Genomic DNA, 18,324 nt, shown 5'->3' on the forward strand with positions numbered 1-18,324 from the left:
AAGCTATATACATGTCAAGATCCAGATAGGAGATTTAATTTTGTCAGTATTATTTTAAATTAGTGATTGTATGAACTCTTGCAATATTTGTCAAAACATAGTGCAAGAAAACATCTTCCAATGGGAAACTATTGGTGAGTTGAGTAGGCTCCTGCGAGGGGGATAGAGCTAAACCACTATATATTTTGGTGTACTCTCTCTCTCTCTCTCTCAAACACATACACACACACAAACATACACACACACACATACACACACACACAAACACACACATACACAAACAAACACATAAACGTACACGGACGCATGCATGCACGTCCGCCCTCCCGAACCCCTTCATGCATGCACGCGCACACACACACACAAACACACACACACATAAACGTACACGGACGCATGCACGCCCGTCCGCCCTCCCGAACCCTTTCATGCATGCACGCGCACATACACACATACACACACACACGTAAACACACACGGGTCTATTCACCCCTTATTAAAAAATTCAACCGATTTCCCATGCATGAAATATTCATACAAAGAGGGGATAAGAAGGGATAACGCTTCGATCAGCATGAAATAAGGTAAGACCCGAAGCGTATAGTAGAAACTCCTTGAGTTAAGCATAAATAAGTACCACAGAGGCTACGAGAAAGATCTGAGGGAGATCTCGCATTGCTGCCTCACAAAGACCTTCCTGCTTTTTATACGCAATACTTCGCCTAGCCCCTCGTAGACAAGACAATAAGGGGTGGGAAATCATAGGATTATAGAACTACTTATTCAAGTCTCACCAAATATCATAAGAAGAAAGATAAGGAAGTCTACAAGACGTAAGTGTCATACCCCGATTTTGGTCCTGAATTTTTTTTCATTTTTTCATTTTTTGTTTGGCACTTGGCCTAAGGTTCATTTGCATACATTCATATTTTTGTTACACATTGGTCATTGTCTATGCCTTTTTTGATCATGGTGTTTTTTGATTATAAAATGGATTTTAATTATTTAACTTCTTTTTTTTAATTTTCAATTTGATTTTAATTTCGAATTAAGTTTAATTCCAAATTTCAATTTAATTTTAATTGTTATTTTTACTAATGATTCAAACTCTATTTGATTTTACTTTTCAAATAAATGTTAGAATTGATATCAAAGTAATTTTAACAAATTATGAATTAATTTGATTTTAATTTGGTTTTTTACGGATTTTTTATTATTATTTAGATTGATATTTAGATTAGTCTTAGATTATTTCTAAAAATCCATTTTATAACCAAACATGATCCATTTTCCATCCATAGTTCATCCCAAATCAAAATAGCACATACACACATTTCATAACATTCAATAATATTTAGCTTTCAAGCATTTCCAAAAAAACCATATTTCACCAAGTAAAAGCATCCTAATTACAAACCAAACTCATTCAAACCAAAGCCATTGCTTCATTTCACGGACCTTTGATTACAATGTTTGAAACGAAATGCAAAATTCAAACCAACACATTAACATTTCAAAGCTGCTAGCAACCATTGAGAAGTTTAACAAGACAGCAGTTAAGGTTCAGTCAAATACTCGTCAATTAGACAAGACTTAAGGTTCAGTCAAATACTCGTCAATTAGACAAGACACCAACACAGATACTGCTGCAGGTGATTGGGAAAGATATGAGAATTATAGTCTTTGGTTTTAGGCCTCGTGCGAAACAGAGACGTGCAATATATGATGCACTACTGAAGTGTACAAAGCCAACAATATTATGGGATCTTTATGCTTTTATGGCCAGGCCTTCCAGTTTTCAGAACACTTCTTCGTTGGTGCGCTTATTAGATGAATATTTTCGACTTATTGGCAAAGTTTCACATCATGCTTCAATGGACATGACTGAAAGTGGGTCCTTCACCTTGTCAAATGACTTATGGAGAATAAGTGGTGTGAATTCCAGTTATACAATGTGCCAGAATTATCCATTTGCTTTGGTTGTTCCAAAGAGCATTAGTGATGATGAAGTGCTCCAGGCTTGCAAATTCCGTGCAAGATGCCGACTGCCTGTAATTTCTTGGTGTCATCCTGTTACTGGCGCAGCTCTTGCACGTTCTTCCCAGCCTTTAGTTGGTCTCATGAGGAATATGAGGAGCAACATGGATGAAAAACTTGTGGCTGCACTTTGCAGCAACCTTGATGGCAAGGAGAAAGCTATATATCACTGATGCGAGACCAAGGAAAAACGCATTAGCTAATGGAGCCATGGGAGTTGGACCCCAACAATTGACAAAGCCATGGGAGTTGGGTCATTTTTGTTCACTGCCACATTGACGAAGCCATAAATTTGTTTCGTCTGCTGCAAAAAAAAGAATCTAAATATTGACTCTGTTACTCTAATTGGTCTCATTCAAACATTATCCCAGCTTGGATGTCTATGATTTGTCAAGGAAGTTCACTGTTACAGTTATCAATTTTTCCATGGTAATAAGCTCCCTGTAAATAATTATCTTATTACTATGTATGCTAAGTCTGGAAAACTGCATATGGCTAGAAACATATTTGAGCAAATGACAGAACTATGTCTCACATCATGGTATGCAACAATAGCAACCTACAACGGCTATTCGAAATAAAGTTTCGTCCACCGATACTGTGTCTGATTTTGCTAACAATCTTCTCACTCTAAGATCACGGGAAGGAAGATGGATTCTCATGTTAATCATTCATCTAGTATAACATCCAAGACTGCAACCGTCAAAAACAACAAGGGGCACTGGCTGGTGGTCATTGTGCCGTGGGCTTGTGAGGCATTTTCGAAGCATCGTGCAGAAGAGTTGATCCCATTCCGAGCTCTACATTGGTGTTGGACATTATTCATGATCAAACTTTGGAATCATGGTCTTCTTAAGGCCTGCACAATGAAAAACTGCAGTTCAATATTAGAGCGCTCCAAAAAAAACAAGGGATCGGATACCGTCACAAATGGAAGACAAATTGACTCAACCAAACAATACAACAATTTCTCAGAAGCCTACAACTGTTATAAAGGAATTGCAAATTATTATGAAGCTTACAACCAATTTCTTTGTTCCCGGTCCATAACCGATCACATCAACCATAACCTGCATAATACACACAGAAATGGTCATTTTATTACAACCCTGTTTTGTTTTCCAGCACATCACAGCAGTCCATATTTCGGTTACAAAGGCCACAACAGAAAATTGGAAAGAACGTGACAGCATCGAAAAAACTCACCGTAACCGTTGATAATTGTTTGGCTCCCCACAGCAGAAGATATAATGGAGTGTTAATTGTTATGCTCACTTCGGTTGACGATGAGGATGCTGTTATTGTGATTGGTTAATAATTATAGGGTGAATTGCTTCTGATGTTTAGCTTGTTACAATTTGCGGGAACTTAACATCCTTGAACTGGAGCTATGCCTTGTATCGCCCAAAACGTCATAACGGTAGTGATAGCAGGCCCTGCAACAATCCTTAACAAAATCATACTCAATCTCTAAATCCTGCGTGCGTGATAATTTAAAGAAAATGGATAATGATTCCAATACCATTAGCCATAGTACAAATGCCGTAGAAAGGTCGAGTCCCATTGTAAGTTCAAATTTCCACAGTTGGTGTTGTCGTTGAAGCTTGCACGTGTTTTCCGCTGAATGGAGTTTGGTGGTATGCGGTTTTGTAGCAACTCTGTGACATGTCATTTGGTTGTTGCTGCTTCTATTTTCCATTAACAGCTTTTGCAGTTTGTCTCGGCAACAGCTTTGATTTCGATTCTCGTTAGAAGCTTTGGACGCCTAAAAATCCACTGCAGCTTATGGTTGTTCTTCTCTACTGCAACTTGCTGCCGTTTGTTAAGTGTGCATTCGCAGTTTGTTATCCATTAACCGTAAGTGTTCCATCCGATAAAGTTTATCCTTCTTGACCAACTTCTATCGGGGTTTTGTGAGCAATTGTAATGCCATGCTTTTCTTCTATAACCGCGGAAAAGGAAGGCTGACCCTGCATGTTTCACTCTTCAGCCTGGACCACAAACATATCATGCCATTTCCCTCTGCAACCTAACAACATTATTGACAGGAACATCTTCTGTAACCAGACACTAGTAAAGGCGGCAGTATGGATCCCGGTAATTATGTAAAGGTCAAATGTGTAGCATCTGGAAGCCCGAATGACAGCACCCTTATCAAAGGAGTTTGTTTGCACGAAAAATGTAAAGCACAAGCGCACGACCTCTCAAATCTGTTCCTGCCATTTCATCGGATAAAACAGGATTAGCAGTTATTGGAGTCAATTCCCAAGTTTCAAAATCTAGATTACAAGATGGAAATCTTTCAGAATTCAAAGAGAAAGTTGCTGCAGAAGAGTTCACCTGATTCATTGGAAACACATTTGCTCTCTTTTGAATTATATACTGAAAGCGAGAAACTGATATGGAGTGTCTTAGAAGCGGAGCGCCCAACTATTAGTCAGCTGCATGAGATAATCGAAAACCGAAAATTGCTTTTGGAATCTCCAATGACTTCACTGCAGTAAACAAGATAACCATCAAGCAGTGAAATTCCAAAAAAATTCCCAAATTTGAATAGAGACGAAAAGCGAAGAGAAAGCAAGAGCCCATATTACCGTTTCTGGAAGATAGCATCAAAGAGGACAAACTCGTTTCTGAGCAGAAAAAGCACTTCTGGAATTTGCTTCTTTGAGCTTTTGAGCATCAAACCAAAACCCTAATCTGTGAGGATAAAAGGAAGAAAGCGATTCAGAGAGGAGGGAAAAAAAAAGACGAAAAAAATTGAGAGAGGGTTAGAGATAGCGGCGACGGAGAAACCCAAGAGGATCTTTGTGGCTACAGTTCAAAAAAGCTTAACGAAATATAAAAAAGGAGCGCTCGGAGGAGTTGAAGAGGACGATTACCTGGTCGTCAAAGTTTGTTGATCAATCCCATTGCAAGAGGTGAGTCTTCATCTCTGACCTCTATTTCATTCTTATTTCGTGATGCACCACTATTCAGGGCCAATCGAAGGTATATGTTTCGTTTGTTGCCGAATCTTTGTATTGTTCTTCGCCTTTTCCAAATGGATTTTGTTTCTGTTGGGAAGAACAGTTTGCATTTTGTATTCAGAGGCGTTTTGTTGAGTTAGAGTGAATGAGAGAGAGCGGCGGTGAGTGAGAGAGGTGAAATCGTGAGATGGTGAGAGCGATGGAGAGGACGAGAAATTGAGAGAGGAAGAATTATGTCCAATCCGTTTCATTTCCTTTTTTATTTTTATTATTCACTTTAAGTCTGGTTAAAAACCTTTTAATCCCATTTAGTGACTTTTGGATGTAGATATTAATATTGGTAATTAACTATGATTCTTTTTTACCATTTCCAACTTATTCCCCTTTGTAAACCCAACAGCCATGCGGCTGGGTTTAATTACTAGTAGACCAACATTTTTTTTTATTATTTAGTTTTTTTATTTTAATTCTTTTTTAATCTATCTTAGTTTATATATTTAAGTTAGCATTAAGATAATAACTAATGATAAATGACCTGGTGGAGAGGAGTGGTTTACATAGTCTTAAGTGGAGTGGGTTCAATACTCATGTGTGGCTTTTTTTAGCATTTTATTTTCTTTTAGCATTTTATTTCTTTTAGTATTTGTATTTCTTTTAGTGTTTGTATTTCCTTTAGTATTTCATTTCTTTTAGCATTTCATTTTATGTTTATGTTTTTATTATACTCATGGTTGATCTGTTTTTTATTTATTTATTAATTTCATCATTCATTCAAAACCATTTTAAAACTATTAAAATCATATTTCTCGATTCAATGTCGAGCCCATTTTCATACCCTTGTAAGTCGATTGTTTTTAAGCATCGCCATCAACCTCACATGGCTTACTCTTGGGCCTTCTTACAATGAGCTCTTAAGCAACATCAACTTAACTATCAATAATTTCAAACCTCGGTGCTTTAATTGTTTTAATCCAATATTCAAAATCATTTTCTAAATAAAACGTGAAGAAAAAGATTACCTGGATGGAATGTCCAGTCGTAATCCCGAATATTAGGCTCAAGCTGTAAGAGCTTGTAAGTCATAAATATTCGTCTTCTCGCCAAAATATCCGTAAATACCTCAAATCACCTTCTAAATAAAGCGTGAAGAAAAAGGTTACCTGGATGGAATGTCCAGTCGTAATCCCGAATATTAGGCTCAAGCTGTAAGAGCTTGCAAGCCATAAATATTCGTCTTCTCTTTAACACTCCAATATTCAAAATCATTTTCTTAATAAAGTTGGAAGAAAAAGGTTACCTGGATGGAATGTCCAGTCGTAATCCCGAATATTAGGCTCAAGCTGTAAGAGCTTGCAAGCCATAAATATTCGTCTTCTCTCCAAAACACCTGTAAATATCTCAAACCATCTTCTTAATAAAGTTGGAAGAAAAAGATTACCTGGAGGGAATATCCAGTCGTAATCCCAAATATTAGGCTCAAGCTGTAAGAGCTTGCAAGCCATAAATATTCGTCTTCCCTCCAAAACATTCATAAATATTCGAATCATTTTCTTAGCAATATGGGAAAGAAACAGACTGCCTGGGTGGAATGTCCAGACGTAGTCCCGAGTATTAGACCCAAGCTGTAAGAGCTTGTAGGTCACAAGTACTCGTCTTTCAAACTTCAAAATACCTAATTCATACCTTAATACTTTTTCAATAAAGATGGAAATGGAACATGGTGTATACCGTGCACTCCTGAGGCTAGGATTCGAGATGTATATCTCGCTCATCCAAGTTCTCGCCATCACTCAAAATACATCCAACCAATCAAACTCTTTCTCGCCGCCGTGCGATTAATCAAAAACCTTTTTCATAAATGAAAGATATATTGTCTTAAGAGATACCAAACAATGTTTCGGCCACGATTGTTGAGTAGAGATAAATGACGCTTTTCCGAATGTAGATTTATAAATCCGTTCGATGTGTGGTATGCGTCCACTCCTCATCTGTTTTGGGTAAAACAATGTTTTCGTCGATTAATACAGTATAGCTTTCGCTAAAATCGACCAACAAACAAACATTTTTCTACCCAGAACTACGTAAGCCTTGATTTCTCTTTTGAGATACGTAGGAGCAGGATTTTTAAATCTTGTCAGGCCCACTAATAAAAAACTTAGGTTTAGTCCTTCATCAAAAATCCAAAAACATTTCTTCTCTCTTCTATTCTTTCTTTCCCACCTAATAACTGAAAAGCCTAATATTTCAAACTAACATTAACGCACACAACTGACCTAATGGTTCCCGTTGAGTACAACGGACGTGAGGGGTGCTAATACCTTCCCCTTGCGTAACCGACTCCCGAACCCTGATATTGGTTGCGATGACCATATCTTATCCTTTCATTTGTCTTGGGTTTTATCGATATTTCCCCTTTCCTTTTTAGGAATAAATAAAGTTCGGTGGCGACTCTATTCAGTCCATCATTGCGAGCGTGCGATCGCGCTTCGCTTTGAAGTCGTATCCCCATTTTTTCGAGGTGCGACAGTAAGGAAAAGGTGTCAAAGGTCGTAGAGCCTATATCACATGGAAAGAAGAGGATGGGAGTTCCTCCTCATATTCTTGCTTAAGTTCAAATATTAAATGTGTCAACCTATGTTTGATGGCATGTAAAAAAGGTGAAATCTCACAAGTATATACTTCTGATCCTTGTGATGAATATTCATATAGTGAGCTGTCAAAAGCTTTTAATGATATGTATGGGGATTCTATAAATACTTTTAAGAAAATTTCTATACAAAAAAAAATGATTTTAAAACTTGAAAAAGAGATAAATGATCTTAATAGCGCTTTGGATTTCCTTAAGGAAGCACATACATCTCTAGTTGATGAGTATTTTAATATTTTTGACACTTTAGTTGAAAAGATAGAAAAAGTAAAATGTATTACTTGTCCAACTTTAAAACTTGAAATTGACACTCTCAAAGGATAATTAACATATGTTATTTCACTATATTCTACTAGCGCTACTTCTTCAAGTGATAGAGATGTCGTTTTTAAGAAAACCCTTCATATTCCCAGAAGAAATAGAAAAAATATTTCATCTAAAGCTATTTGTCATTATTGTGGTGATAAAGGTCATATTAGGCCTCTTTGTCTTATTAAGAACGTTCAGGGTCTCAATGATAAAATGACATGGATACCAGTCATATCCTAAAATTCGCCCTACCCGTCACATAATCATATAGGTCACTAACCCCAAACATTTGCATATCATCTTCATCCATTCATTTCATTTGAATAAGCATGGTTTGACACAAAGAGACGCGTGACTTGAGTTCATGGCTTGCACTTGCACCCGGTGGATACGTTGGTTCGTCCACAATTTGAAGAGGATCAATTCATCTAGCCCTAATCCCTTGGTGTATGCCATTGGTGAATAATTTTATTTTCTTGGTAAATTTCTTGACTTTGATGCATTTGATCAGGCTTGATCATCAGGGTTTGCCACGTATTCTGATTAATCAGGTGACCATATGGTTTTACGTCTCATTTGATTCTTGATCCATGACCATTCTTGGTTAGCCATTTGGTTCCTGATTATATGTTTCTTATGGCATATATTCATTTATCCATTCATTTCAACCACAGTTCAATCCGATTTGCATGGTGTCACTACATTCGTCATTTCATCATCGTGTCATAATTCTTTTCAAATTGATTCTTGAGTTAATCCATTCCATAACCAAATATCCGATCCATAACCAAATAATCCATTTCCTAAACCACACAAATTCAATTAATCCATTGTCCAAATCTATTTGTTTACATCCATACACCATCTTTATGCCTTGTCCAATACCCATTCCCAAAAGCATTTCCAAAACACTGCAAGAAACAAAATGCAGCAGGAACATGGATTGCAATTAAATGCAATATACATGAAGCTAGCTACAAAGCTGCAAAGTTGAGCCAAACTCGGAAGCTGCTGCAAAACGGACGTGAGTATCACACGAGAACAGCAGCATCCAAAATTAATAGCAAATCATTTCCTCAAGCCGGGTACATCAGTCTGGCATCATGGCCGTAACTAAACACATAACGGTTAGCGTCACCATCCAACAAAACAACCAATACGAAACTTGCAAACAACAGTTCATATTCGACATAGCAGCAGTACATCTCACAAACTGCACAACACAAAGAGTTGGCTATGTTCCATGTTCTTAGGATCAACAAGATGCTCTGGTGTGCTGGAGCTGATAGACTTCAGACTGGTATGAGAGGAGCTTTTGGAAAGCCACTTGGAATACGGGCTAGGGTTGCTATTGGTCAGTTGCTTCTTTCCGTCCGCTGCAAAGACAAGGGCATAGAACAGTTCATGAAGGAAGCAACATTTTGCCTCGAATAAATGTAAAAATTCAAGTATCAAGTTCTGCTGACAATGTGTTCAATTATAGAGCCAGCATCAACTCCTTCTGTCACAAATTGACTTGCGAGACAAATTCATTTCATACCCACGTTCAAGACGCCATGGCAAGCAATGGGAAACCTCCAGCGGTTTGACTTCAAGGTCGACGGGGTCACACGCTTATGTCCAAGAGATTGCATCCACGATTTCTATTATTCCTCAAGTGGATATCGTCGCACATGAACGCCGGCAGTCAACACAGCAACCCCTGCAAAGTGCGAAGAGGATTTCTGGAATGAGTTCGTACTGTGATCGACCAACTCAGGAGCAAGGACTTTGTTCTTTAGAGTGTTACCTGAGAAAAATAGAATAAAATCAAATTGACATCATAAGGAAAGTTCACCAATAATCTAACTCAAAACCACAAACCTAACTAACTTTCATTCGAATTAACTAATAGAATTAGATCCTAACCAACCATGGATTTAGTGGAACTAACTGATTAACTGAGTTTGGACCCTGTTGTTAACTCACTCCTTTATAAATTCAGTAAGTCAATCATTCATCCAATTTTTCACTCTACATTCATCACTAACCAAACCTAAATCCTATAACTAACTGAATGAGTTTCCAACAACCAACTAAGTTTGTGATCAACTAAGTGAGTTTAATCTAACAACTTTCTTTATTGTTTAGTTCGTTTTGTTAATTAGATTTAGGATTGTACTAGGTAGGTTTTAGGATTTAATTAGAATATTAACTGGATTAGATTAATTAGAAATAGGTTTAGGTTAAAATGTTAGATAATTAGGGCCTGTTTGAATCAGTTTTGCTTTTTACTTTTTAAAATATGTTTTATAAAATTGTTTTGGAAAAGTATTTTTAAGAAGAGAACTATTAAAAAATTTATTTGGTAACATGACTTTTCAAAACTGTTTTAAAAATGAGAAAATAGAAATATTTGTTTGGTAAATTATTTTTAAAAACAGTTTTTTTTTAAAAATGAGAAAATAAAAAATGATAATTTAATTTTTAAAAATTACTTTTTTAACTAATATAAAATGAAAAAGAATTTTAATAAATAATAATTAATTTTTTATTGACTCATATTTAAATATACATATGATTTAATGACTCATAATTAATTTTTTAATGACTCATAATTAATTTTTTTAGAAATTTCTTATGATTAAATATATGATTTAATTCCTTTTTAGAGTCAAGTTAATAACTTGTTCACACAAAAATTATCAAAATTTTATAGCGTATATCAATATCTGAAGCATACATATGAAATCAAACTAACATAAGTATTTAGAAATAACCACTAAAATTCAAAGTTGCTTGTATGAAAATGTAACATAGAGATAATTAATTCACTTAATTGCTACGGTGTACCCACATCTCATCTCTAATATGATTTCTCTTCATTGTCATTTCAGCTGCACCTTCATTAGATAATCTTGTTAAGTTGTCGACATTGGAACTTGTTCCTTCTATGATAGGACCTTCTTGTATTCCCTCGAGTTCGATAGGATCCATTTCTTCCCATATCCTAAACAACTCGTCCGGTAAATTCCACTTGCGTATATAATTGTGAATAGCACAACACGCAATAACTATGAGTCGTTGCCTAGAAGGCTTATAAGGAGGCATCAACTTTAAAATAGGAAATCTATTTTTCAGCACTCCAAAACAACGCTCAATTGTCATCCTTAGAGACGAGTGTCTATAGTTAAATAACTCTTCCGGACTTCTGGGTTGTCTACCTTGACCTCTATATTCTTGTGCGTGATACCTTTCACCCCTATAAGGGGGAAGAAAACCTCCAATACATGGATACCCAGAATCAACGAGATAAAATGAACCTTCATCAAATAAAATATATGTTAGTTCAACTTTGTTAATTTCATTGAACATAATTTTATGTTGATACCATGACTTACCTCTAGGTGGCCAAGGAAATTCAGCATTTTGATTTGTAATTGCATCCAAAAGAATCTTTGAATCATGTGCACTTCCTTCCCATCCCGAATATACATACGTAAACATCATGTTAAAATCACAAGCACACATGACATTTTGTGTGATTGTTGCCTTTCTATCTCTACATGAAATTTGTTTTTCTGCAGGAACCGATGCACTGATATGTGTACCGTCAATCGCACCTATGCAATTCTTTAAGACATAACCCAAATAATATGAATAAGTAAACCATAATCAAATTATGTTGAAATAAATATACAACTACAATAGAAGAATATGAATTATGTGCATACCTTAAACCAAGGATAGTATTTTGAATTATTTTTAATTCTTTCAGGAAACTCTTTGGACTCTTGCTTTATTAGTTCCTTTCCAAATCGACAAACTGCCCTTAATACCTCCTTAAAATTGCGTGATATTGTTTCAGTGGAATGTTGAAAGCGGATTGAAGCAACTCTATGACGAACATTATGACCAATTATGAATAAAAATGTAGCAACCTTCTCTTCAACAAGCACATCTCTTGAGTCACATAAGTAGTTCTTCTCCCTCAATTCATTACAAAAATTAATAAAACATTCTTTCTTCATTCGAAATAAATCAAAACAACTTGTTCCAGATCCATTTAATACTTCAGCAACAAACTCACGACCAGTCAACGAAGATGTCAACACCTTTGCTTTGTTAAAGTATTTCTGATGATAATTATAAATCATACTATTAAAGAGAAATTCTGCGAATTCATCATCACTTGCATCAGAAGTAGAATCATCACTTTCATCAATATCAATTCTGGTTAGAACCTGTCATACAATTTAATAACAAAACTTTAAGAATGGTACATTCAATAAAAAGGTTTTATAACATAACTATGAAATTCAAAATAATGCATAAAAACACAAACAATTGTCAGCAAACAGAACAAAGTACACAATCATAAAAATAATAAACAAAGTACTAAGAGAAGTATGTCTCATTACTATCACCATAAGTTTAAGTAAGACTTTATCCTTAAAGTCTAAGTACCCATCCACGTTTCCTCTCAACAGACATGGCGATGAACACTTCTCTCCAATCAGGATTCATAAACTTTTCCAAAGCTTTTCCATATGCATCATGTGGAATGTCTTCCATCTCATCCAGAACAGTCACACACTTAGTAAGAGAGCAGTCTGATGTTACACGTGAAGTAGCCTCCACACTCCTATCCCTATACCTCTCAGCTTTTGCCAAAGATGCTTTAGCCCATGCCGAAAGTGCCTCTCCCATCATATGTGATGTAGACTCTTTCTTGGATCGTACTTGAACTTGTCTCTTTCCACTACGTGTGATGTGCTCAACTTCATGTAGATCATCGTCTGAACTATCACCATTAACACGTACATGACTCGCACTCCCATTGTTAAGGTATTGATTGTCAAGCTCATTTTCTTCATCTGTATTTGGAGGGTCTTGAGTAGATGAATGATGAAGTACTCCAGTTGCATTATTTTTGTTGAATATGATTTCCAACAACTTATAATGATCACACCCTTTCTTTTGAAATTGAGAAGCTTTATCATGTACCTAAAATCAATTGCAAATAGATTAAAAACTTTCAAAACATTATAACTATATTTAACAAACAGTAAATGCATTGTGATCAAATCGTTAAACAAACAATAAAATGTTTTATCACAGAGGAATTTAATGGTAAATTGACATAAAAGAGAGGAATCAACACAATTATATTGATTTTGTTATAACAAACAGAATCAAAGAGAGGAATCAACACAATGTTATTGCATTTCCTTCAGGGTTTGCTATCATTCCGGGAGGGTTACCGAAAGATAATGGCAATAATGCTGGTAGCAATGAAAGTCTTCTAACTATCTCATTCAATCTAATTGATAAAGCCACCCATGTTTCACGTGTCCCTCCTGAGTCGGTTGAAACTATCTATAGGATCATTACAGAAACTGTTACTGCTATAAAGGATGTCATCAATAGTTTGAACTTGTTTTCTATAGTTCTAGCATTGTATAGCCTATACAGTATAGGCTATGCATTGTTGTTTTTGCACTTATAAATCAATTTTGTACCTAACTTGTATTACAGGATTTGAATATGAACTTTTTTCAAGTTACTGGTAATGTGAAACAGAAAACTTTGGATATTAGGAAGCAAGCTCTGGTAATTCCACAGTTCCAACCCAGGAGTAGTAAAAATATCAGAAAGCCATTCGATGAAGAGGTACTAGAGGATAGGATCAGATTTGTTACAAAAAGTTGGTATGATTACTCCTTTAGATACTTCTTGTAATGGTGATATGAAATCTGAAACCACTTGTAGCATGTGTACTGATGCTGGTTTCAAAGTAACTTCTCTGCTTGCAGATATTGATCCAAAAAATTCAACCAAGTGTTTTTACTTTTCAATTTTGTATGCTATTGGTATTGTGAATCAGTTTGGTCCTACAGATCCTGCTGCAGCTGCTTGTATACTTGGTATGCCACTTTCATCAAAAGGGTCATCAACAGGGTCATCATTCTTTCATCAAATAACATTACCCCACACTTTCTCTTCTTGCAGAATCACAAGCAAAATATTCAAACCAGAAAATTCTCCTCCTCAACACACAAAACTTGATCGGTAATTTCACTAAATGGGCTATCAACAATGTTTCATTAACATTACCAGTTACACCTTACATAGGATCATTAAAGTTTAAACTGAAAAACACATTCGATAGAAAACCGCCACCAAGAACATATCCAATCGACTACGACATATTTAAGAATCCGGTTAATCCGAACACAACTACGGGTAACGGTGTTTATGTTGGTGTTGTTCTTGATTTTGTGTTGATTATTATGTATAAAAAATGGGATAAGATGAGAAGGGAAAATCTTTATCACAGGTCAGTTGAAAACAGTGTTAGAGACAGTGTTTTGCCTAATACAGGAGCTAAATGGTTTCACATATCAGAACTTGAAAAAGCTCTGGTATTGTAAAACCCCCGTTCCAATTATGACTAATTGTGCATGATATGCGCCTCTCAAAGTTCAACAAGAAGGTGCAACTTGACATAGCCTCCATCAATCTTACACAGCCTAAACCACAAATTGATATGCTCCCCTTCCATGATGCTTATCATTACTTCTACCTCTGATGAATCAACTGTACCTTTTCAAAACACCTGCTCATGCTCCTGCTATCAGACCTAGCTATTTTTTTCAATCACTCAACTAACCAATAACCTAATACTAACTTACAATCCAATTAAAATCTAACTTTAGTTTAAAGCTTCAGTTGACATTATAGTCCATCACTAACTACTAATAGCATAACACAAATTCACTAATAATTTTCTCATTACTACTAATCAACATAGCAGTGACTGATTTCACAAATTCACTAATAATTTTCTCATTACTACTAACCAACAGGAAACTAACAGAGTTAATACTCTAACCAAATTTGTTCATGAGACTAATTCACACAAATGACTGACCTAACTGAATTTCTGCTCATGCTCATTATCAAGGCCCTTAAGGTTTTTCACAAGGAAGTGCTCCTCTTCGTGGTTATCCACCTCATTGTAATTATCTTTTCACTCCTATCCAGGCTACAAATAATTTCTGTCAAAGCAGGAGGAATGATGTCACTTTCTATTGACAATCTTGGAGCCCTATGGATGTGGGGAAACTGTCCTAATCAAAGCAAAGACGGTATATTCTCAATAGTAAGCAATTTCACTCCAACGCCGGTTTGGGATTTTCATGGTCACGTTGTAGTAAAAGTTGCTTGTGGGAATAAACACATTATAGCACTAGAGTAATATAATGCATCATGCCATATGTAAGATATGTATATTATGAAAATCACTAGAGTAAAATTATAAGCAACATACCTTAAGATAATTTCTCCAGACCTCTTCACTTGCAGTAACTGTGTTTGTTTCTGCATTCCACCCAAATCCGGTATTTTGCAAGAGTGAATAGAACTCACGATACATGGCCCGCAACCTATGCATTTTTGCCTTTAGTTGTCCGGCTTTAAATGATCGATTAGTTATGGAACTCAACTTAGTAGTCATTGAGGTCCATATTCTATTATGAAACACACCATTTGGCATATTTCCTTTTGTAACTTCATCAACCATAATGTCAATGAAAGCTTTAGTTACAAAATCAGGCCAAAGCTTTGAGTCACTAATGTCAACATTAGTTGCCATCTATCATAAAAATAAGCAACTTAGGAAATCTAAAATAAAATCACACATAGTCATTCGCAAGAATAAAAAACATAAACATATTTTATTGCCTCAAGTCCAATGAAAACTATTTCTCAACAAATGAATTATTCAAAAATTTGAAGAACATACAAGATTATCATGGCATAGAAACAGAGAGTTTGTTACCTGTGCAGCAATGGCAGGTGCCCCAATAGAAGTAGGTGCAATCGAGGAAGAGGCAGACCTGGTCGAGGAGGAGTCTGGCGCAGCAAAATACGGACGATAGCTATTATTCTTCATGCTTTTTCAAAATCTCAAACCTGTTTAGAACTAATTAATACAAAAAATTCCTTACAACCAAGAATTGCTATGATAGTAGAATGATAGTAGCATTGAACAGAATTGTTTTATTCTACTGTAAAACAACATCCCAAAATATAATTTCCTTACAACTAATCAAAACAAAAAAATATTCAGTTCCACAATATTCAGTTCCACAATAAAATCATTTTAGCATGTAAACTTTACTAGATCTAAAATTCTAAATTCAATTCCACAAATGGATAGATTATGCATATCAAATTGGGTTAATCCAACAAAACTTTAAACAAAAATATTCATATAATTTCTACTAGATCTAAACTTGAATCTTACATACTGTGAAATCTATTGACAATAGTTCAAGATGAAGAAAATACCAACCTAAAAAATCCGAATCACAAATTGTAGAGAAGAAATTGAAGATTAGTGAAAAATGGAAGATCGTGTGGAATCAGTGCTGAGTGAAAAATGGAAGATCTTGTGGAATCAGTGCTGAGTGAAAAATGGAAGATCGTGTGGAATCAATGCTGAGTGAAAAATGGAAGAGTGTGGAATCAGTGCTGAGTGAAACTTTTTCGTTGCTGCATTTTTGTGTGAGAGAAGATTGTTTTCAATTTCATTTGTGTTTAAAAAACCAAAATTAAAAAATTAAAAACATGTTTAAGCTGTTTTACTTTTTTAGTTTTTAAAAGTTAAAAACACAAAACAGTTTTTGAAAATTATAATTTAAAAATAGTTTGCCAAATACATTTTTAATTTTTTAATTTTTAAAAACAAAAAAACTGTTTTTAGAAAGGGATCCAAACAGGCCCTTAGTTTTTTTAGAATTTTAATTATGTATTGGAATTAGTTAGAAATTAATTAGTGGTTGGAATTTAATTAGGATCGAATTTAGAACGTTGTTTTTAGGAATTAGATTAAAATAGAATTTTTAGGAATATTAACCTTGATAAGAAATTGGATTAATTTTAGAATTTAATTGAATTTCAGAAAATAGAATAGTTTAGAATTTAATTGATTTTTCATTAGAATTGATAATTAGAATTTTAATTCAATATTGATCGAATTGTCAAATGACTATTTTGCCCCTAGGTGTAGAAATAGTCTAATTCTTGCATGTTCCCTTAGTTTTAGGACTTAGGAAATAATTCCAAATAACATTAACCCTTTAGGTAGTTGTACCCTCAATTCAACTATTTTTTTCCCATAGATTAAGTCGATCAAAGTACGCTTTGATTGACTAAATCCTTTGACTGTGCCCAATTCCCCAATCTTAGTCAAGTGATCAAAAGACCCTTGATCACTTGATAAAGCAAGTCCTTGTGATCAAGATGTTGGATACTGGATCTCCAAGTTCAATCAAGATTCGAAGATCAAGATCGAGAGTTCAAGCAATTCAAATCAATACGAGACATGACTACTATTCAAGCAATTCAAATCAGTACGAGACATGACTACTATTCAAGCACTACAAAGGTCAAATATAACACTTGTTAATTATGAGCCAAGTTGTGTGCCATGAGTCTTAAGTAATAGAGAAGTAATGAGACTGGAAAATCCTTACCCCCATTCTGAATATCTTTGGGTGCGGGACGAATAACCCGTTTGCTCACTGTATTCACCTTTATTCATAGGCTTTAGCACAACTCGATTCAAGTTAATTAACAAGCCTCTTTATCATTCAAAGACAACCCTTCATCATGGGAAGCTGCAAGGAAATTCAAATTCAACACTCATCGATTATGATGCAAATTGCACGTCATGAGCCTTAATTGGTAGATAAGGAATGAGACTGGAGAATTCCTACCCCTATTCTGAATATCTTTGGGTGCGCGATGAATGACCCAGTTGCTCATTGTATTCACCTCTATACATAGACTTTAGTGTAATTTAAATCGAATAATTGATAAGTCTTTCTACATAGATTGAAGATCAAATTGAAGATCAGACTGAAAATCAAACTTCCAGCTTTCAGGGTTTCACTTTCTATCCTCTTGTTCTCCCAGTAAAACTAAAACCATTTTGTGAATAAACTCAAAAACAACTAACCCTATGATTAGGATTGTACGAAACGAGCCTTAAGCAATGGAAAAGCAATGGGACTAGAGAATTCCTACCCCCATTCTGGATATCTTTGGGTGTGGGACGAATGACCTAGTTTCTCATTGTATTCACCTCCATTCATAGACTTTAGTACGATTCGAAACATGACTTTCACTTCAGAATAAAAGCAAACTCACCTCATCAAACTCAGTTTTGCCTTTGGGCTTCACTTTCAGTTTAAAACCTTTTCAGAAAGGACATATTACTTTCGTTCTACCATGAATGACACTTAAGCCTCCATGAGGGAGCAAGCAATGTCTAATTGCTAGAGTGTGATCCGAGTTCATCCATTCTACCGCAAA

At 35.4% G+C, this 18,324-nt stretch overlaps 2 protein-coding genes across 3 annotated transcripts; one reads left to right on the forward strand and one right to left on the reverse strand.

The window, feature by feature from the left end:
- Positions 1-1,483: 1,483 nt before the first annotated feature.
- On the forward strand, positions 1,484-2,210 carry LOC127104278 (phosphatidylinositol-3-phosphatase myotubularin-1-like). Its single transcript, XM_051041467.1, has 2 exons — positions 1,484-1,561; positions 1,599-2,210. Exons 1-2 carry the CDS (start codon positions 1,484-1,486, stop codon positions 2,208-2,210), a joined length of 690 nt encoding a protein of 229 aa, XP_050897424.1.
- An 8,476-nt stretch (positions 2,211-10,686) lies between these two features.
- On the reverse strand, positions 10,687-16,290 carry LOC127103649 (uncharacterized). Of its 2 annotated transcripts, none has more exons than XM_051040893.1 (4): positions 15,785-16,290; positions 11,676-12,185; positions 11,343-11,574; positions 10,687-11,264 (listed from the first exon to the last, which is right to left on the reverse strand). In XM_051040893.1, the coding sequence occupies exons 1-4, from the start codon at positions 15,896-15,898 to the stop codon at positions 10,777-10,779; spliced, it is 1,344 nt and encodes a 447-aa protein (XP_050896850.1). In that variant the 5' UTR covers positions 15,899-16,290; the 3' UTR covers positions 10,687-10,776. The 2 variants fall into 2 exon arrangements, with proteins under 2 accessions (XP_050896850.1, XP_050896851.1); XM_051040894.1 differs by lacking the exon at positions 15,785-16,290 and adding an exon at positions 15,275-15,735 and having other exon boundaries at positions 10,692-11,264; positions 11,676-12,948.
- Positions 16,291-18,324: the final 2,034 nt, after the last annotated feature.

The sequence above is a fragment of the Lathyrus oleraceus genome, chromosome 7, assembly GCF_024323335.1.
Source record: "Lathyrus oleraceus cultivar Zhongwan6 chromosome 7, CAAS_Psat_ZW6_1.0, whole genome shotgun sequence".
Lineage (NCBI taxonomy): Eukaryota > Viridiplantae > Streptophyta > Magnoliopsida > Fabales > Fabaceae > Lathyrus > Lathyrus oleraceus.